We start from the raw sequence: 21,419 nt of genomic DNA, 5'->3' as shown, positions 1-21,419 counted from the left end.
TTAACTGGCTTTCCAGTGGGCCTCCCCGGGATGGAAAGCAGGGCACTGGGGACCAAAGCACACGAGGGGATGAGGACAGCCCCGACAACTCTGAGGAAGCAGAGGCAGCTGAGAACAACTCCACACGCTGCAGCTCCACAGACGTAAGAGAAGAAAAGCAGTAGCTAAGGAAGGCTGTGGTCAGAGTAGTGTTACAGAAAGACACAAAGGCTGTGTGAAGGTCTCATGTCTCCAAAAGACTCCCACATTGGGAGCCCTGTGCCTCTGTAATGTGCCAAGAAAATCTTACAGGAAACAGAAGGAGCAGTTTTCCTTCTTTGCCCCCAAAGACAGACAGGAGGGTCGGGACCCAGCGGCCACAGGATGGAAGAGGAGGGAGATGGGCAATGCCACGCTGCAGGGGTTACCTCTGGCGGGCACCGAGCAGCGATGGCCAGGTAGGTTTGCTCCACAGGACACAAGCACGGCAGTGAGAGTCTTTGACGTGAGATGACAAAACGTAGCCATACAAGAAGGCTCCTTTGCACTAAAGTGCCTTCCAATTCCCTCACTGGAGGGAGAGGTTGGGTTTGAGATACAGACAAAATCCTACAGCTGACTATGGAAGTGGCAACCCACAGATATAACCCGCGGGGAACTGAGATTTGTATCTCAAACAGCAGCAGAGCCCCGAGCTGCCTACTGGAGCCAGAATCACCGTACTTCTAGGATACGGACTTATTTTGAGATCAATACCAAGATTTATTGATCCAAGAAGGAAATACTGACTGGCAAGAGAGCCTCGTCAATAACAATCCCAATGGGTAATAACTTTTAACAGACCGAAACAAAATTCGGTCTGAATTTTGTTCTAGGGCCAGAGCCCAGTTCTCTTTGCACGCTGATTATTGTAGCCCGGGAGCAAGCCAGGGACTCTGCTATCGTGTCGAAATTCACACTGACCATCTCAGATGCCAAAGTCTGGGACAGCACATCACTGCTGAGTAAATGAAGAGAGAAACCCTATTAGCTGTTAACACTGATCTGTCTGGCACAGGACAAGCTGCTAATATAGAATACCTTGAAAATCATAGCAAGAAATTCAACCTGCACAGTCAAGGCCAGATTCAGGTGTGTAACACGGTGATGGCAGGAGTTCAAGTACTTAAAATGTCTTTTCAAACCACACAGCAAAATTGTGCTGTCCCATTCCTCTTGGAAATGGACTCTACTGAAAACTCAAGGCAAGGAAAGGCGAAAAAAAAAACCCTCAGCTTTGCTTAGCTGAGGCTGGGAGAGTTGGTTACAACAATTTCCCTTCATTTGTCAGCAAAATCATCGGTTGTATAGAAACACAAAAGGGAGTTTAATTACCAAAAAGGCATCTCCAATATTGGGATAGGGACTGTGGAGAGATTCAATACCACACTTTAAAAACTAAGAGGCTAATACATTGAATCCAATATTTTGGAGGCAGCAAAATCTCACCTTCAATGGCACTTTGCTGCTTCAGGGAGGCAGCAGAGATTTCTAAGGTGCTGCAGATCCATAAAAAGCACCGAATCCTGCTGGCACCAACTTTTATATATATGTATGCACGTATTTTTATTGTGCAGGGTGAATGGCTTGCTTCGACTGGGCAAAAAAATAACACTGCTTCAGTCAACCACCTCTCAGATCCAAACCACCAAACTGCAGAAGTGCCATCCTGTAGCTTCAGGGAGCAAGGAACAGCTTCTGCACTCAGCAGTACAGCAGGTCTGACCTGTGTTTACAGGCTTCTGGGGAGCCATCATCTAAATTCTCCCTTTATTCCCTTGTCAATACCCGTAAAACAGTTTTAGAAGAACAAACAGCTCTTTCTGGTCCCACAATACTTTGAAGAGACTCAGGCAGTCCAATACTGCCTTGGGATACCTCATGCTGAGCTTACCCCAAGGTACCGAGGAGCTGCAGAAGGAGGTGGGAGGAGAGGTTTGGAGAGCAGGGGTTTTCCTCACTGCTACCACCGGTGTCCGGGCTCAACACTGCCAGCACCCAGGGAAGCAACTGGCACAATACGAGAGCCCTGAAAGAAGGTAATAGGGCATACAGCACTGCGCAGACAAACTGTTTACCGGCTTTAATATTTAATTGTGCAAAAATGTAGAGAGAGAAGCTGGGGACTCGGCGCTGCAGACAGATACGTACACACGTCAGGTGCTCTGAGCCCTCTGTGCCGAGCTGTGCACCTCAACGAGCCAGAGCACCTCCCAAGCACAGGCTTGGATGTGCTCAGGGTGTTTACCACCGCCGGGCACAGCACAGAGGGAGCTGCAACGCCAGCCCCGGGGGACCTTTGCTGCCTCTCCCAGGCAGGTGCTGCAGCCACGCAGGTCCCAGCACACAAACACACGTAAGTGCCAGCTGCCTCGCCCTCTGCACCAACCCAAAAGTTCAGTTTGTAAAGCAGACAGAGCACTGCTCATTTGCAGGATGGCTTTGCTCGTTCACAAGACACTCCTTTGTTCAGGGCCTGGATTGAAGGATTACATGCAAGTGGGTTCCCTCCGCCCTAAAAATCCCAGTGGCTGAGCCATTGGGTCCTGTTGACTCTGCTTAAAGTCATTCACCTGTTCCCAACAAAGGGCTTTCCACTAATATCTGCCTTTGGAGACAGCCTGGAAGAGCACAATCGCTGTCAACAGACACTCAAAACCTTTCTTTCCCCTTTCCAAAAGGGAACCCAAACAGCTCCAAATAAGTCCCTGAACAGCCCTACAAGCGCAGCGAGGGAAAAGCCTGAACTATTGTGTGACTAAAGCTGCTGTTTGCATTATATCTCTGCATATGGTCAAACTCTGCATGGAAATTAAAAGGAAGGCTGGCTCCATAAATATTACAGTGTGAACAACACAGAGGTCTTTGCTGGATTATCACCGCTAAAAGGAACTGCAAAGCATCCAACTACACAAATGAAAGATGTTAATAGAGCAGTCCCAGCGGAGAGGAAGGCTGTATATTATGTGGAGCTGCTTTCACATCCTGCAAAATGTGCAGATTTAAATAACGTTCCCCTTTCACACAGAATAAATCTCAGCGTTTTCCATGAAGAAGCGCAGTGCTTGCCTACCCCAGCCTACTTCAGTGGGCAGATGGCTTAAAGGAGACGAGGGTGATGGATCGAAGACCTGACATGGGTGTCTCATTTGATGCAACAGCACTGAATAGCTCCTCCAGACGAGGCAGGGCTACAGCATGCCTTCATATGTTATCTTCCTACCAGCGGTACTCTTTAAATGCAAAAAAGAGGGGTTAAGACAGATTTTTCTCTCCAACCTTTTAATTAAGCCATTAGTCTCTTCCCCCTTAACCCACACAATGAAAGGAATGAGAGGCCTGTCTTCAGAGGAGCAAATGATTTCCCTGGAGTAATGAAGATGCATTATCATACAGAAAAAAATCATTAGTTGCTATGTCCAGGCCAACGTTACTGCTCAATTACTCTGCTAAAACAGAGAGCGCCCTTCCCAGCACCCCAAACACAAACTTAGAAGTGAGGCATCCAAACGTACGTGCCCAGAGAAACATCACCTGTTGAGAGAAGACCTGAACCACTACAGCAGTACAACGCGAATTATTTTTACAAACCTTTGCTCACTTCACCTATGAGGCACCACAGCAATGGGCAGCAGATCACGGGAGGATTTTCCCTAAGTGCAATATAGCAGTGACAGAGGGCCTGGGGGAGTTTTCCCAATAACACTGGGAAGGTCTCAGATATTCTAGTAAGGATTCACCAGAAATCAGCTCCCAAATCAGGGAGCCAAACGCAATGGGAAGCACTAGAGTGCCTCTTGCAGCAGGAGACATTTAATAACACCAGGAAGGAACCGCTGATGAAAGATGATCAACAGCAGTGACCCGGCATGTCGCTGAGTCGCACCATCAAGGAGGCCTCTCCTGATGAGAACAGACCGCGTTAGACTCAGGTTCAATGCCAGGGCTGACCCAGCTGGATTTGTTGCAATGCATGCAGCATGGATTGTCAGCTTGGAGTGTTTTTTTTTTCCCCCCTTCCCCCCCGAAGCTCTAGGCTAGCTGCAAAATACTATTCACCCACAACTTAGCAAATCAGGATGATCCAACTCAGAATTTCCACTCTTCATCGCCCCCAGGATGATTAATAATAAGATTTAGTCATCTAACTAGGGCCCCATTATTCCTTCAAATATATAATTTCAGTCCTTTTCTCACCTACCGAGATACCCATTAGAAAAATGACTCATTAGCTCTTACCCCCGCGTCTTTGGCGCACTACTCCCAGCATACAGATGTGGGTCAACTGATGCTATTCACAAACTCCCATCAAACCCATTCAGTCGTGCAGACTGAACAGGGGTGGTGGGGGTGTCAAAAGCAAAAGTGTTTTATTTAGACATTTTCCCCTCTACATGAAACATTTGGACTTTTTTCCCCCCCAAGACATTTCCCAAGTAAATTTACTTTAAAAAGGTTTTTTAAAGTCTGAACAAAGAACATATCATATCAGATGAAATGTTTTATTTGACCTGAAACAAATATTTTCAGTCTTGTTTTCAGCTAATCTAATATAGCATTTCTTCACTTTTTCAGTTCAGACTGAAAAAAAAAAATCAATTTCAGAGCTCCATACACAGCCCATTCTGTAACAGTTGTCAAAAAGACTATAGCTTATGTTAATATTAAAATACTGCTTTAGTAATTTATGAACATTATCTGGAAAGCTAAGGCACAAATTAGCTGAGATGAAGCAAGTTACCCAAGATAATGCATTTTGACATTAATGCCTTTCTATTGTTCAACTAATTTTAAATAGATATAGGTTTACACTGGAAAAAAAAAAGTGGAAGAAAGCCTGATGGCTTATACAGGTTAGATATGATTCCCAAAAGCGTTTCCACCCATTGGTGGGCAAAGCACACGTCTGTGCTAAAGGTGCTGCCTAGGTAATTTAACACAGCGTTTTTCAAACCAGGGCGACCATAAGGAGGTGTCTAAGGCAGAAACACTACTCCTCCTAAAAATAACAGCAGCTTTAGAAAAAGCAGGTTTGATATTACCTCCTGACCAGGGGACGAAGCTGCGGCTGATAAGTATTGCCACAGTCTCATAAGGTACCATTGTAATCTCACTCCACCCGGTGTGCAAACCACCAAGAGCGGTATTGAGAGGAGCCAGTGGCTTGGAAAGCTTTGGAAACCACCTGAAATGTGCACTGGTGCCGGATAGCTCAAAGGTCATGTCTTCAGCTGACCTCTGGACCGACTGCATTCAGACGCTCTGTACAACTTCCTACATGTCACACCAAAGGTCATCCCAGGAGTTTTGAACGTCCTTAACCTGTGGAAGTCATGCAAAAATTGGGTTCCCAGACTTGACTACTGCATGCGTCAATTCTTTGCACGGCAAGACTGTGATACTCCACTACTCGGAGAATACACAACACGAGGCTGGTGACCTCCAGGACCACCTGGCGATAGCTGCCAGGGGTTCACACACACACAGGATGGGTGCTGAGCTGCACAAGGAGCATCCCGCATTACAGCAGCAACGCAGCAAGCAGGTATCACGGCTTAATTTCAGGCACTGATGCTGCATACGGCAGTTGCTTTAGTTAAATGCAAACTAGCAATCTCTGCCTTCACATATGACAATTGCCATGTGATTTCTGTCTCATTAAGCTCTGAAATGTAAAACAAATGGGATTTATGTGGCTGCTGCTTGGTGTTCACTTGCACAATGTCAAGTCTTGCCTCTAATGACTCTCCGGTCTCATCTCTGTCTTGAGATCATTTCTGTTTGGCTTGTGAGCACACAACGCCTAATGGTTTCCCATCCCAGGCTGAAATACAACCTGGGGAAAGATGGAGATGGGGCAGTTCTGGGAAGGAAGCCCCCTGTTCTCTCCCCTCCTTCCCCCCTTGCTGTGATACAAACCAGCACAATCTCTGCCAAAGAATTCTGTGCCTCAGTTTACCTTATCTGCCACTGTCAGATGCCCAGAGCTTATTCAGCTGTCAGCCCTCAGCCCATCAATCTAGCATACTTCCATACAGCAAGCTGTATCCTGCATATAATAACAAGTTCTGAAAAGCATTTTTTCATAAGGCTTGGATGAGAAGAGCGATGGACAGCATTTTGGAGGTATTGTGGATGACTGGGGCCGTAGGAGCAGAACACTATCCCACAAACAAAATGAAAAGAAAGTTAAGGGTTGGTTACTGTGCATTCAGTTCCAGCAATCCTTCACTGCGGTATGGAGAATACACCCAGCACAGCCCATTGCAAACTCATTATTTCTGGTAAATTTAACAAGTGGCACAGGTAATACAGGATGACCGATGCTTAAGACACGAGGATTCATGACCACAGGACTCTAGAGACTTGGCTCTGATCCTTTTCTTCCAATTACAAAGGCCAAACACCCTCTGACAGTCCACGGGCTGGCAGCGCCAGCTAAGTCTGCTGTTAGACCCAGAGCATCCGCAGCAACACAAGGAACCAGCACTTGTCCCGGAGCTGGGCCAAGGGGATTCATTAAACCTCAAGATTTAGGTTTACGTCTATTAAAATGTTAGAGAGCACCAGCCTCCACTTAGAGAGGAAATGCAGCAGCCTGGAATTAATGCTGAATTTTGCCCAAAGCAGCTAATATCTTGGATGCCCAACCTCAGCCACCTTAACATGCATCACATTTAAGTATTGGTGGATTTAAAGGTGGCTCGAAGCACCCTGGATCAGGCACCCAGAGGAAGAAGCATCTCCAAGCTCTGGTGGCTGCTGAGTCCTCCAGCCCAGCACCCAGATCCCCTGCCACAAGGCCACCTCCACCCACCAAATGTTGTCATCTCGGGCACAAAACACCTTGCCAGGCGCGCAGAGAACGCATGAGAAATTGTGATGCAGGTGGCACAGTACGGCACAGAGGAACTGTAATATGGAGAGCCTGCAAAAGCAGGGAGAAACAACAACAAAATGAGGTTTCTATGGGAAGCACAAAGCCGGACATTGTTTGGCACAGCCCCGCTCCACAAGCCGAGGCAGAAAACCTCATACAAAAGCAAGAGCTCCCACTGATGCCATTGTTAAGCTCTCAGAGCAGAGATTTGTCTGGAAGAAAAGCAGACCCTGTGACAATTATTTATCACCACGCAAACATCTTCGTCCTCGTCTTTTGTTGGTGCAACACAAGCCACATGTGTCTCGAGCCAGGGGAGAAAAGCTACCAGCAGGATCAAGGAAGGCTGAGATTAATCTGGTTTCACGTAGATAAACTCGAGCAATCGGTTTTAAAATTAATATTAAAGTTGTAAGTCACCTTTGACTATATTAAAATATAAACTGGAACATACAATAAGCCCCAAATAAGCCCCACTGGCAGTAAGAACAGCTCCCTTATCAACCTCTAACATCCCCCGTACAATAATAACTGGATGCCAGACTGCTCGGAGAGAAGCTCGCTCTCCTGGGGCAGCGCAATGTGACCCAATTCCTCCTGCCACTTCTGATGCCCTCGCTTGGCCGTTTTTCAGCACGCCAGCAGTAAACTCAGCTGCAGCAGAAGTCAGCTGGGGAGGGAGAGCTGGCACGGGAAGGCTGAGCACTCATTTCTACAGTGGGTGCATCTGCTGCAGAGAGGGGCACGGAGGGGGAACGCAGAGGAACGTGGGGCTGCGATTCAACAAAGCAGCTGGGCTTTGGTGTGGGCTTTTCCTCCCCAGTAATGGCACGTAGTTTGGGGAACCCGTTTTCCCCTTGCCCTCTGCTTCCCCTTCTCTACCTGACAGTTTCTCAAGATTTCTAAACTTTCTCCTCTACTGCTGCCTTTGACGGAGGCCAAAATGCTCTCGTCGTGGGAGAAGAGCACGGGCGAACCAGAGCAGCTCCACATGGCAGAAGGGCAGGACTGATGGGGCATCACCAGCAAAGCCCACGTGCAGCACCCCGAGGGCAGCAGGTAGCTGAGGCCAGCAGTGCCCCCACCCCCCCGAGCACTACTGCAGGGTCAAGGAGAGGAGGAGGGGGGCAAGCTCTGCTCATTCTGCCCACGGAGCCACAGCCAGCATCAAGTGGTTGCTGCTGCCTACAAACGGCTCCGACACGGCTTCACCTCGTGGCACATCGGTGCCTGCTCCCAGCTGGCACCAGTGTGCTCTCAGAGGCACTTCTGGCTAGTTAAGGTGACACCTTACAGCCTTTGGTCTCGATGGACAGCACAAGGTTCACAAGGGCTGAGCCAAGTGCTGCTGGAGCAGGGACCAGCACGGGAGAAAGTCGGCTTCGGGAAAAGTGAGGGTCTTCGTGCTGCTGTCATTGATGGAGCTGCACAAGTTGCTTCCCAGCATGCTGCTGCCTGCCTGAGAGGGCTCCAAATAAATAAATAAAGCCAGTGCCTCATTAGCATGCAAATGTATTCAAGCCCCCATTTCAATTTGAATTCTATGCATATGATCAGAGTGCAGAATGCAAATTATACAAATGCACCCATATGAAGAAACGAGCGGAAGCTCTGCATGAAGGGATTAGGTCCAGACTGCTTCCCTCCAAAGATTACAGCGCTGGGGAGGGCTTTTGTCAGGGCCCATCCTTTAATGGCCACTGGTCACGCAGCGCTGAACTTTGCCTATGAACTGCTTTAAAAAGCAGTGCTTCTCTGGCTTCAGCTGGTGGAGCAACGCCTTGCTAGAGACGAGCTGCAGGGGACAGGAGGCGTGTGGACAAACAGAGCCCAAGAAGCAAGGCTTCAGCAACGCTCCAGCAGGGCACTCCCAGCCAATTGGTCTGTCCAAGGGACCAGGGCCCATTCGTGCTGGCCTGAGGGGTCTGGAGATGCATCTCACCCTGCTCCAGCAGCACCCAAAAAGGCAGCAGCACCTCCCCAGCACCTCCCACCTCTCCTACCAAGAAAGGGCTACGAGCCAGGGGAGGGAGGTGGGTCTGAAGCAGCACAGATCGTTGGGAAGGCCATCACCACTGCCCATCCCCATGATGCTAGCATCAAGGGAGATGATGCTTCCCCAGTCTTAAAAGGCTTAACATCTTCCCCAAGAGCTTCGTATAGAAAAAAATCTGCAAAGTGTAGGAGGAGGAACAGCAGTGCAGCTTGGAAGGTCCTCTGCAGTCCAAGGTCAGACGAGAACCCAAACGCACCCCAATTTCAGCAGGTTACAGCTCTGAGCTCTGCTCTAACACAAGCCTCGGGCTCTTTCTCTGGGCTTCCTGACCCACTGACCCCATGGTGTGGGAAATTGTGCTCCTCGTCGGCCCCACAGCTTGGGCAGAGCAGATGGGAGTCTGCTTGCGCTCGCTTCTCCCTCCTACGTGCGCGAAATTCTCAGCCCACCATTTATCGTATTACATTTTCATTTTAAAGTAAATATCTGTTTTCAATTAGTACTTACTGTGAGGGGCATGCATCACTGAGAACACTTATTTCTCTTCCTTTCATTATTAGATTAGAAGTCGCTCAAGTTTAACTACATTTAACAGCAGCGGGGACGTAACTGTTCTGCAGACGTTAATCCGCCTCCCACCTCCGCCCCCCAAAGGGCCCGATCCAGCCAACGCAAGCTGCAGCACCAAGCCCCTGCACCAAGGTGCTGGTGTGCCAGCCCGCCGCAGCCCTGCTGAGCCTTGGAGCCTGCCTGCCAGCTCCCAGTATCCTGCCTCGTTGCTTTCCCTTCCTGCCACAAAACCCGAACCCCTCGTGATTTGGTCTGTGTAGCCACGATGCCCACGTGGACGTCCACGGGGCTGCATAAAGTGACTAAAACCCAGAGCAGCAGAGGCTTGCCCAAAGCCACACAAGAAGGGATCAAACCCCACGTAGCCCAGACTGGCATCTACCTGCTCATTCATCCCACCTCCACTGGTAAGCAGGTGGGGACATGGCTAGCCAACATTTTTTTTCTAAGTCTCCCGAATGTTCCCAGCCTCATCTTCATCCAGCCAAAGCCTTTCCTGCCCAAAAGAGCATCCCTGCTGCCTTCTCAGCTCTCAGCCAGAGCACTCCCAAGCATAATAGTACTATTAGACTTTGCTCATTATGCCTCATTTTTATTACATGGCCTCATTAAGTTAAGCCTCTGTAATTTAACTGCATCTCTTGGTCTCCACACGGGGGCTCCAGCTGCGTTTGTCGTCAATCACTATTAAAAACACAGGACAAAAATTACTATTACGCCCATTACTGCCCATCAATCTCTTCAATTGCCTCTTAAGGTCCTGTCTTTACCTGCTCAATGCACCAGGGCCAGACGAATATCATTGGCGCCTTTTTAATATTTCCATATTTTCTAACAATTACAAGCAGATTTTAAGGGGCTTTCGGTGAGGACCAAGTAGGGCCCGTACAGGTACACGATGTCCTGCTGGCGCACAGAGCATGGGTAGAAAAGCACACAAACAGACCAAGGGAAATCAGCTGTGTCAAGCCAACACCTAACTGCACTGAACCTACACAAGATGCTTTACAGATCAGGTTAACACTGTCCTAGCATTACGCGTGCTGTGACAACTCAGCATGCCGTGCGAGCTATCATGGTGGGTTCATCAGGCAGGTCCAAAGGCAAGAAGAGATTTATATCCATCCTATTTCCAAACCCCAGAGAAGGGTGGCCAGGAATCGTCAGTCAAATAGCTTCTTCAACAGCTTCCCACTCCCCTTCACCCATCAGACAAGTGGCACTCGCAACACTCAGTGCGCTGAAAAGCACCTTGCCAAGCTCAGTGTTAAGACTGCAAATATCAAAGCGCAATATTTTGACAAGTCCACCTCAAAGTTTCCAATCCACAATTCTTGGACATCTCCTGTTCGACAGCAAGTTTCAGAAATTTCAGCTTTTCTTCCTGATTTCGAATGAGAAGCTTCCACTGGGACAGCAACTCTGATCCGCTCAAGTCAGCAGCAACTTGCACAGGTTACAAGCACTACATGGATTTCTGTGCATGCCTGGGAGAAAGCCAAACCGTAGAAGGAAACCTCCCTGCTGCAGAGAAATCAAGGTGGTGGATGAAGAGTTCCCTACAAGCACCGATGCACAGACCTCATCAGAGAGCATCCAGCCATATGGCACATGCACAGGGCACTTCTCTCTTGAGCAAACGGATATGTTTTACGCTCTTCCCCTACTTGCTCCCAGAAAAAAACTGCTTCGCCTGGTCATCAGGTCCCCCTTCTGGTTTGCTTCCACCACAGAAAGTGGGGGGAAAAAAAGGCAGATTTGGGAGATCACAGATACTACACAAGAAGCTGCACGAGCGTAGCAGACACCACCTTGACGCAGTCGGCAGCCCCCAGAGAAGAAGGGGAAGGTGAGAGGTGTCCGCTATTCAAAAGGAAACACAACCTCAGGAGGAGGCTTGCATCCAAAGCGTGGCAACGCGAGCGCCCTGCCATTTGCCTCTCCACCCAGCCCATTTGATGGAAGGGGGCTTTGAAGACTTCAAGGGGCACCGTGTTCCCTAGCTTATCACAAGTGTCGATCTTAAACCAATATTATCATTTTAAGTATGACCGGAGCAAGAAGAATCTTCAGAAACTGTTCCTGCTGCAGGAGATAGACGCAAGAACCAAAAAAAAAAAAAATAATAATCCCTCAGACTTACAACACCAAGCAAGACCCCAACTCGCGCTCAGCCCAGCAGTGCTGCTGCTGCCGCTATCATCACAGATCTGTCAGCAGGTGACATTTACACTGCGCTGGGCTTGACAGAAAAAGGCCCTTCTGCTCTCCCATGAAGTTTCCCCCTCCTGCCCTTTCTGAAGCGTACATCTCAGCACCATTGACACTAAGCCCCTACGCTGCAACCCAAGCGAAGGGGAAGGAACATTTTCCAAGGGGCAGCAGGCAACACAGACAGCCATCATCTCTTTCAAAAACAAAGAAAAAGACTCCTGCATTCACCTACAGGAGAAACCCACCCCAGAAACCACATGGGGTAGGCACCCACCCCACCGACCAATGTACAGACTTGACCTCCGCATACCAACCAAGCAAAAGCACGTGGTAAATCCTCCACCTCTCCAAGGCGGGAGCAGAGCACGGTGTCCCCGATGCGGTGCTCGATGAGGACAGCTTTGGGCACCCGCAGCCTGCGATGGGCTGCCGCAGTTATCCCGGCTGCACTCAGGAACTGGGTTTGTGCAAGTCAAGGCTGAGGGACAGCAGGGCTGAAGATATTTCCCTTGGGGAAGCTTGTGAGAAAGGGAAAACCTTGCCAGTACTGCCTCTCAAGTACTGACAGAATGTGCCTATCTTGAGGTTACCAGGCAATTTCCATTATTATGAGTACAAATAAAGGAAATCACAAGAAATCTACCCTCTGCCAGTAAGGCAGGCTTCAGCTTAGGCACAAGGAGTTAATTTACAGCCACTCAAAGCTTTGATATCTTAAACCTTTCCAGTCTCTGGACAAGACGAGGAATAAGCATAGACAGTGTCAGACTGTGATCAGGAGGACAAAACACTGCAAACAGCTGTGCCTAATTTTAGCATCTGTTGGTGCTGTTTCTTCAGCACTTGGGGAGGGGCGGGGGGGGGGCAGCCCTGTCACTCCCAGCTTATTAAAGACACAGCCAGAAGGAGAGAGGGGTGTTAAACCTCACCCTGAGATTAGCTCATGGAAAAGAGTAAAAGAGTAAAAAGCCACCCAGCAAGGCACCGCTGACCAGCGATGGCATCTGCTCGCTGCAGGAGGTCCCCCCGTGCCCCCTCACCCCCCACTGTGCGTGGGCTGTTTGTCACCTCCGTCTGCCATGCCACCAGGCTTGGGCACAATTGTCGCTGGTGGGTCTGGCACAGCCCCTCACTCCCTTCCTACACCCTCACCCCTTCTGCTTTTTGAGCAAGGTGAAGGCACCTCCACCACTGCTACGTGCTGCTCCCTGCGAGGGTCACCCCACGATCTGCCCTATTCCTTAGGGATTGATAGGAGACATGTCCAACCGTGCTAGGGGGTGACCAATGCTCTTCTCCCACCGCATCCCCAGCAGCATCCCTGCAGCCCAGGACGGGGAAGGGACCGGGGTGCCAGACACAGGCTTGTTGGACCCACCAGGTCTCCTTGTGCCTCTCCAAAGGAGCCCGGCGCTGGCAGGTCGGAGCTGGCTGCATGGCTCCATGCAAGCGCTGCTGCTGCCACCGCCAGGCTGAACCGAAAAAGTGAGGATACAAACTGCATCAGCTCTGCCAGGTGACCTGCTTTGGTATTCTAAATACTTGGGCACTCCTACCCCTGCGGACCCCCAGTGCTCCCTGCCCGCGGTCTGAATTTAAGACACCCCACACGTCCACGAGCTGCTTCTTCAGCGCTATAAACGCGCAGCCTAGCGAGGCGAGAGCCGCAGTTAGACACAGCTCCATGGACCAGCAGCAAAGCCTCCGACTGCTCACAGGGGCTCCTAGGACACGACTGCGATCTCTGCTCAAGTCACCTGGAACAACAACGGCCAGCCATTAAAATACACACTCCACAGGGTAGCAAGCCCACACGGACCGGAGGCAGAGAGAGGCACTAGAGGAGCTGATAAGGCTCATCTGGCTGCTAACGATTTTGTCTCCAGTTATTCTCATGCAGCTGGGAACAAGCAACTGTAGTCAGCTACTTGCCAGCTGGGGAGAAAGCAGCAGTTCTGCACTGCTGGGGATGGAGAGTTGTCCAGCTCAGCCCCCCACCGTGCTCCCACATTTTCTCTCCCCGCTGACAGAAGGCACAAAGCTTGCCACAGACCCACTAAGTCAGCATCCAGTGACATCTCCGGGTGACTAGTGGAGATGCAAAGGGAGAACTGGTAAAGAGCAGGGCTTCTTGCACGAGCAGCTTGAGAAAAGGATTTGAGCTTCTGCTGACAATGAAGCAGCACCTTAATGTGCTGGCTGGATTTAGTTCCCTTTAAAGCAGCCGGGTCCCCTTGCCTGCTTGGCAGAGAGAAACTATTGCAGCTGAAGGTAGAGCAGCCAGAGGTTACCATCTCCCCTCATCTATCTTCACATGCCTAAGCCTTGCCAGCACGGACTAATGATGGCCCGCACCACAGCAGCTTTGGGAAGCCTTCAGCCATAGGCGAGTGTGGAGCTTACAGGCGGTGCTCAAAGCACAACACATTCCCCCCTGCAAAGCAGACAACAGCCAAGCCTCAGCTCTCAGCCCCACTTCCCAGTGACAGCAAATGGCAGCCAAGCAGCTCCCAGTTTGCACTGGAAATGGCAGAGGCAGATTCATCTGAGCACTGGTGCCTGGGCACATCTGCACCGGGGTACACGTGCTGCACCAGCATCTCCACCTGCCCGAGCCAACATCGGCCAAACCAAGTTTTCTGCTGCGGGCTGCCAGCCAGCGTCAAAGAAAGGCTCTTTCCAGAGCAGACCTGCTAGCCTGGAGGGAAGACATCTCATGCATCCCCTAGCTCCCCATGCCGTCACATCCCCAGCTGGAAGGGGGATCCGCAGCCCCCGTCTCTATCCCCTGGGCACCCAGGTACCGTCACGCAACGCGGCTCCTTCCAGCCCAGGCTCGCAGCCGAGGCGTGTGAATTCCCTCCTGTTGTCGCTGCCACACCGGCCATTACGCAAGTTTGGCTGTCTTAACTTGTTGCAGAGCACACAAGTGGGGCTGACATTTATTTAATCCTCATAGTAATGTTGACTGTGTACTTACTGAAACACCTCATGCTTATGGAAGACATTTGTTTCCAAGCAGCTTATGCTAAATTGCAGTGATATAAAGGAAACACTTATCCAATATTGACATTTACTGACTGGCAGCATACAGCTTGAATACTCATTTATGCTAGTGGAGGGGGGCAGGGTAAAGCCTGAGAAGGAGAAGCATCTCCTTTCTCATCTTTTAACGAGTTAGGCAGCATTAACACATGAATACCTACCCAAAACATAAAGTGGGACTACAAACCCAATGGCTTCTCCCACTCACTCCCTGCCTGGGGGAAAATAAAGCAATACTGGACCCATAGCACAGAGCTTTGATCCTTCATCCGACAGTAAGTTTAAGAAACTTTATCCCTTCCACCCTCAGTGCACATTTAATCTGTAATTAGCAAGGTTCCTGTAGCTCGCAGCATGTGTCCTGCTCAGTGGCACACTTCCAAAAAAAATTACTGAACTTTTTGTGTATTTCCCCTCTCACAAAGACAGGGTTGTTCACCCAAAGAGCACCTGAAATTTTTAGTCCTTAGGTGCTGTAGCATCCAGCCAGACCCTGGCACGCCCAGACAAGGCGTACACGACATGGCAGTGCCACGTGCCATACTGAAAATGACAACAACGGGCCCAAGAACGTGAACTCACGAGTACCCAGAGGTGAATTATCCACGAGCTGACCACATACATATCAAACCTGTGCAGCAATTCCACCAAGCACAATGTAATTGGAAACAAAAGACAGTATCTATTATCCTAGTTGAAAGTCCGATGTGCTTGCATCAATGGTTAACGAACAGCAGTTATGGCAGAGCCCTCAAAAACAATTATATCCTGCTCCACCACGAGAGCCCCAAACGGTACAGACCAAAAGCTTGCTGTAGCTTCCATTGCAAGTGGGGGCGTTGAACGAACACACTAAGACAAGATCTCATCCTGAAGTTGGCATCTGAATTTAACAATGCAAGTGTTCCACCTCCTACTTGCATAGCATGTGACAAAAAGAGGCAGGAGTCTAGAGCCCGCTGCCAGAGGTACAGCTCAAAGATTATTTCGGCGTTCAGCTGCTTAATGCAGCACAGTAAGAGGAAGAGCCATGTAACAGCCCAGTGACCTACAGCTCCTCCTGGTCCACTTTGGAGGCTGCTACTGCCTCCAGGGAGAGGCGAACACGATCTGGGTCCCACCAGCAATGCAGCAAACAACCAGCCTGACCACACTCAAAAGGCATATCCAGCTGGCAGGCCACCGTTTCCAAGACCAGAACCCAGTGCTAACTCTGTCCCACCACGACCCACAGATCAGAAGTGGAGGTTCTCCTCTTCCCTCTCCCAGTAGCCTGGAGCAGAGGCATGCCCCAGGGTGCAGTGAAGCAGGGGAACAGAAACGCTCGAGTTCTGGGTGCATGTCAGAATCCTGCTGTTCAACCCTTACCTGGAAGGAGCATCTCAGTCTTTGAACTTAGTTTCTCCCCAGCCAAAAGAAGTCCTGTGCTTTTCCTGGCATGTTTGAAGGTAATCCCACGGGCCATGGACTCAAACCCCCCTGCAGGAGCCGGGACCCCTGCCAGCCCCAAGGCAGGGCAGACCACCTTAAAAACTTGCAGCTTCCCCAACTGCTTCAAATCCCAGCAAAAAAGCTGGAGACTGATTTACAACCAATTTGTTTCACTACCTATTGATTTATAAAATAAGCTTGCACACAGTCACTGCTGTTCCGTGTCTCTCTGTCCAGAAGCAGCACCCAATGAAGTCATGGGAAGACTGGCGTTGCTCCTGAACAGAAGCTAAATTAAGGCCTTCATCAATTGTTGTTATAAATTCGCTGGTCTTAAAATAAATTAATAAAAATAAAGGAGAGAGAAAAGCTGTTAAATCCTACTGGAAGGAGCTGGGAAGCGATGTAAAGCCAGTTCTCCAGCCGCAATTTCATCTGGTCCCTCCACCCAGCATGCTGAGGAGCTGAATGCCAGGAGCACGGCACAAACTTACAAAACTGATCATTAAATCAGAGGTTTGAAGTGAGCCACGCTCTCCCTCACAGTCTGCTTGTAAGAAAACAGTTTATTCAAAGACCTTGATCCTCAGCCAACTCACAACCTAAGGTGCACGTCAGCCTCTCCCCTTTATTTACGGCTACAAAAGAAGGAAGAGCATTAAGCCTTTTTATTCTAACATATGCAGTCCGACTACAGAGAGCCTGGGAGCTGGTGACACGCAGCGCTGGTAACCTGTCAGGCCTTTCAGCACACGCTCCTGCTCTGACTGGTGTCCCTGTAAAAGGACAGGAAAGCCCCGAACTGGCCGCCACCTGCCCGAAATGTGCTGTGCAAGGTGTGCAAACTGCCCTGAGACGTCCACGCCACCTCAGAAGGGGAAGGCGGTCGGGGATGCAGTGTTAGCATCAGGGCAGGTGTTTCTCCTCGCTTTCCTCCCTCTGGCAAAGGGCACCTGAACAAAGGCACGGCTCCTCCCTCGTGGGCTTTTCAAATCTCTGAAACCTTGCAAGAAAGCCAGCCTGAGCAAAGGTGGCTGCGGTCTGCCTGTGAATCTCGCTGCAGGAGGTACAGAAGTCAAATGAGGAAGCATGCAGGAATTAAGCTGTGTTAAAATAGACATCGGAGGAGGCAATCCTGCACTGTTCCCCCAGACAGAACCACCTGGATGGCACTTCAGTACCACCCGTATGCTTCCCTACCAGCCCCCCCAGAGTGGAGATTCACCTGCTGGGTTTCGGAAACGGGCTGAGGCGTTTCCCCTGCAAACTTACCCTGCTCTCTGCAGGGCAGGGGAATCAACTTTAAGGAGGGATTGCCACCACAGACTTCTTCGCTTCTGATTAGCAGGCTCTGCTTTGGCCCACGGTTGCTGAAGGCAGAAGAGCCCCAGGTGCCCCTTGCACTCTCCAGGCTCAGTGGGGAGCAGTCACCAGCCCTTGCACACGCACCCACCTCCCCGCAGGCTGGCATTTTTGTCCCCTGAAACCTTCCTCAGGCTCCCCTGGCCCCAGGTGCTGGTGGTGGGTGGGATCAGTCTGGTTTCACTCATCAGCTTAATTCCACCTTTCTCACCTGGGGCCTAGTGACAAGCCACTAGGAAGCTGAGCTACCGCTGCAAATAACGGGTCCCTCTGACAGAAGATCCTGGTTGGATTGCCAGGAATTTATTTTATGAAAGAACCAAGAGATCTGCGGTGGAGGAAATCTTACCCTGCAACACCCAGAGAGCTTGGTCTTCATCGCCCTGAGGGAAAGCAAACATGTCTTTGGAAAGAGTTTCCTAGACAGGCAGGAATATTCCCATCCAAGATAAATTTCAGATCCTGCCAAATTCATCTAGGTTATTACAATGCAGGGCAGCAAGAGGAGGTGGCAGCTGTGTGTGTGTCTTCAGGGCTGCTCCTTCCCCCAGCCCTCACAGCCAGGCCACTTTCCCCACCCAGTTGCTTCCAGCCTCACCCAGTTTGGATGAGGCCAGAGCACCAGGAGGGCAAGCGATTCACCAGCCAGAGGTAAGGGCAGCTGGCTTCATGGCAGCAGCGATTTCGTCTCACAGAAGAAGGGGCACCACACGTCTTGTCCCAGCAGGAGGCAAGTCCTGCTGCGACTTCATCTTGCTTTGCACCAAAGCTGTGCTCCAGGCACGGGTCCTGGGGACCAGGCAGAAGAGCAGGTAGCACCGAGGGAAAGACAGCCCTGTGGGAAAACCCCAAGCTGGCAACTTTCAGAGAAAGAAATCAGGCTGCTTCAGACCACGTGCAAGGATGAAAGACACCAAAAAGTCCAGGAAAGGCACTTGGTTCTTCCTGCGTCACCTCAAGAGAGGCACAGAAGCCAGCTGCAGGAGTTCCTCCGCCCTGACCGATGCTCATGCTCAGAGCCCGGCTGCAACGGCACAGGGCAGGGAGCCCCCAGCACCCTCCCTGTGAGCTCAGCACCAGCCCAAGTTTCTGCCTGCAGGGCTGAAACAGCAGGAAGCCGGCGTGCCACAAGAAGGCACAGGGCCCGTGAAGTACGAACCCAAGGGCACAGATTTGGTGAAGGAAAATGCCCTTCTCACAGAGGGGCTTTGGTGTAAGGGAGGTTGTTGGGTTTCTTTAAGCTAGTATCTGGACCATGGATCCTGAGAGAGGTTTTCTGCAGAGATCATCCTCCCATCCAGGCTGCCCTTGGCTCAGAGGATTGTAAGTCCTGCCTGCCTTATTATGGCAAATCCCTGTAAGCCACTTTGCTTTTCCAGGCAAGCAAATGCAGCCCCTGCCTACCCCTTGCTCACAGAAAGGAGCCACTGAAACTCTTTATTGGCAGGGTCAAGCCATTTTAATTATTCCTTCAAGTGAGTTTTGGCGCACCAGCTCCCTCCAGAGCAGGGCACAGCCACCCTCTGGATGCACACATCGCGTCCCCTCCTGCAGCCCCCGCTGCTACAAGCCCTGTTGCCCCCCAAAAGCAAGCGCCACATCAGGACACACCAGGGGAGGCAAACACAACATATGCTACAAAATAAGCTTCCGTTCCTACATCCAGGCCACCCTTTCCCCAAAGAACCATGTGGTTTAAGGAATCTTTTGCATTTAATCCTGTTGGGGATCCTTTGCATGGCTTCACCCCAAAGGGAAAAACCACAAGGCTGCCGACAGCCCCCTTCTCACGTACTGCAAGAAGCAACTCCTCAGAGATGCACTCGGTTCTTCCTGCAGGAGCAAACAGCCTGAAACGCTCGCCAAGGCACCGTCTCCCTGCCTCGTAAGCCGGCATGAATAAGCAAGGTACCAGATGCATGCTCCTGACGGTGCAGACGGGGAGACAAATCAACTGAGCTCCAGCTACGCGCAGCAGAGCCGAGGCAGCTTCCGAACACAAGCACTATTAAAAAGTGCATTAGCCCTTATTAAAAATAACGGCTGCAGAAGGGAAAAGGAGGGGGAGAAAAACAGAAACAAATCCCCGCTGGATCTCAGACAAACTTCTTCGGCTCTGCTAGCAAACTGCCATTTGACCTGCAGGGAGTTGAGTTATTCAGGGGAACAGGGAGAGAAACAAGAAGGCCAGGCATAAGCTTCCAAATTGCTTCTATCCCCGGACCTGCTGCTGCCCTGCTGTACCAGGGAGAGTTCAAATTTGTTCAGCCAGAAATCTACATGGAAGACACAGTGGGTTTCTTTTGTGCAGAAGCAAAGGCGAATGCAAACACAGCTTTCTCCCTGAAGGAATATTAGTACAAGCAGAGAGAGGGAAAGAGAAAAGGGGAAGGGAGGGCAGAGCAAGAGCTCAGCATCGCAACCAAGCCAAGGAAGAGAAGCAGTAAGGAGAAGCAGAAGTGCAGCCACCTCTAAACACGGCGTCCCTGCCCAGCGAACAGGGGGGAACGCGGCGTATGGTGGGAAACGTTCAGCAGCAGTGTCTGGCTGAGCAAAAAACCAGCTGCCCGCTGAGAAGCTCCACTCTCTCCAAAAGTTTTATCCTTCATTTAATCAACAGATGGACTAGCTGTGTGGGTTTTTTTGTTTTTGTTTTTTTTTTTTCTTTTTTAAAGCAACCCCAAGCCGTACCCTGACAAAAGCAGCCCTGGCTTGGGGACCACGGCAGCGTGCCACAGATGGCATTTGGCTCCAGCACGGCGAAGGGATGAGCAGCAGACAGAAAGGAGCTCGGCTCTGGCTGTAGCTCCGCGTCCTCCACAGGTGACGGATCGCCCAGGGACCAGGCACGCAGCAGCACAGCGCATACGGCTGCCCAAACGGCCCCCAAAACCCTTCTTGTTGGGGAGAGGACAAGCCGGCAGCAAAGTTACCGGGGAAATTCCTACAGATTCCCGAGCTCCTTCCCCGCTCCTGTGCTGCCGGGGAGGTGGGAGCTCGATGCACCCCCCCCCCCAACGCCCCCAAAAAATAAAGTCGCAGGGGTTCCCCCTTCTCGGCTGGCTGCTTTCACAGCAACTGTCCCCCCCCCAGGAGCAAAGCGCTCCCCAGCCCTGCAGCCAGCGGCAATCCCGGGCTGCAGCCGGCCCCTGCTGCCCCCAAAGCACCCAGCATTGCCCCCCACACCCCAGCATCGCCAACGGGGGGGTGGGGGGGTGGGAACAGGGGGGCTGTTGCTGAGCAATGCCGTGTTTACACACGACCACGATCTAATTAGCGGAGCTGGAGCAGAAATAACTCATTTGCATGCTAAAGATATATTTTTTTAAGGCATGGATGCATGCAAAAAAAAAAACCACACACACAAAAAACTCCGCAACCCCCCAACCACCCTCCCCCCCCCTCCGTCCTCCCCCCGGGCGCCGAGCACCAAACGCACCCGGGGGGCGCAGGGGGACCGAGGAGGGGGGGCTCGGAAACTAAAGTGCGGCGCCGGCTCCTACCGTGGCTGAGGAGGAAGCAGGCGAGCAGGAGGAGGAGGAGGTCTGCCTGGAAAGCGCTCATTCCTCAGGGTGGGCTCGGCGCCGGGGGTAGGGGGGCCCCGCTGCTGCCGCTGCCGCCGCCGGCGGGGGGCTCAGGCCGCCGCCGCCGCCCGCCGGCTCCGCTCGCCCGGCTCCATCGCTGCCGCCGCCGCCCCCCCCCCCCCAGCTCCTCCCCCGGCAGCGCTGCCTTGAGTGGCCCGGCTCGGGGAGGGAGGGAGGGATGGATGGGGCGAGGGGGAGTAACTTGCGCGCAGCCCGGGCTCGCCCACCCCCTTCCAGGCTCCGGCTTTGGTGGAGGGAAGGGGGGGGGGGGGGGGGAGGGGGGGAACGTAAATCCCCCCCCCCTCCCCCCTCCATCCAA

The 21,419-nt window shown here is 51.4% G+C and overlaps 1 protein-coding gene across 2 annotated transcripts in view; it reads right to left on the bottom strand.

Annotated features, from left to right (window-relative positions):
• Positions 1-21,216, bottom strand: part of KIRREL3 (kirre like nephrin family adhesion molecule 3) — a 317,515-nt gene extending 296,299 nt beyond the window's left edge. Inside the window, exon 1 of one of the 2 annotated variants that reach the window (XM_083808118.1) lies at positions 21,020-21,216. In XM_083808118.1, the coding sequence (XP_083664244.1) occupies positions 21,020-21,080 (61 nt within the window). In that variant the 5' untranslated portion in view covers positions 21,081-21,216. The remainder of the gene's footprint in view (positions 1-21,019) is intronic. The other variant, XM_083808117.1, reaches the window with a different exon arrangement.
• Positions 21,217-21,419: the final 203 nt, after the last annotated feature.

The sequence above is a fragment of the Anser anser genome (genome assembly GCF_964211835.1).
Source record: "Anser anser genome assembly, chromosome: 22".
In the NCBI taxonomy this organism is placed as follows: domain Eukaryota; kingdom Metazoa; phylum Chordata; class Aves; order Anseriformes; family Anatidae; genus Anser; species Anser anser.
This window is presented reverse-complemented; position numbering and strand designations above follow the sequence as displayed.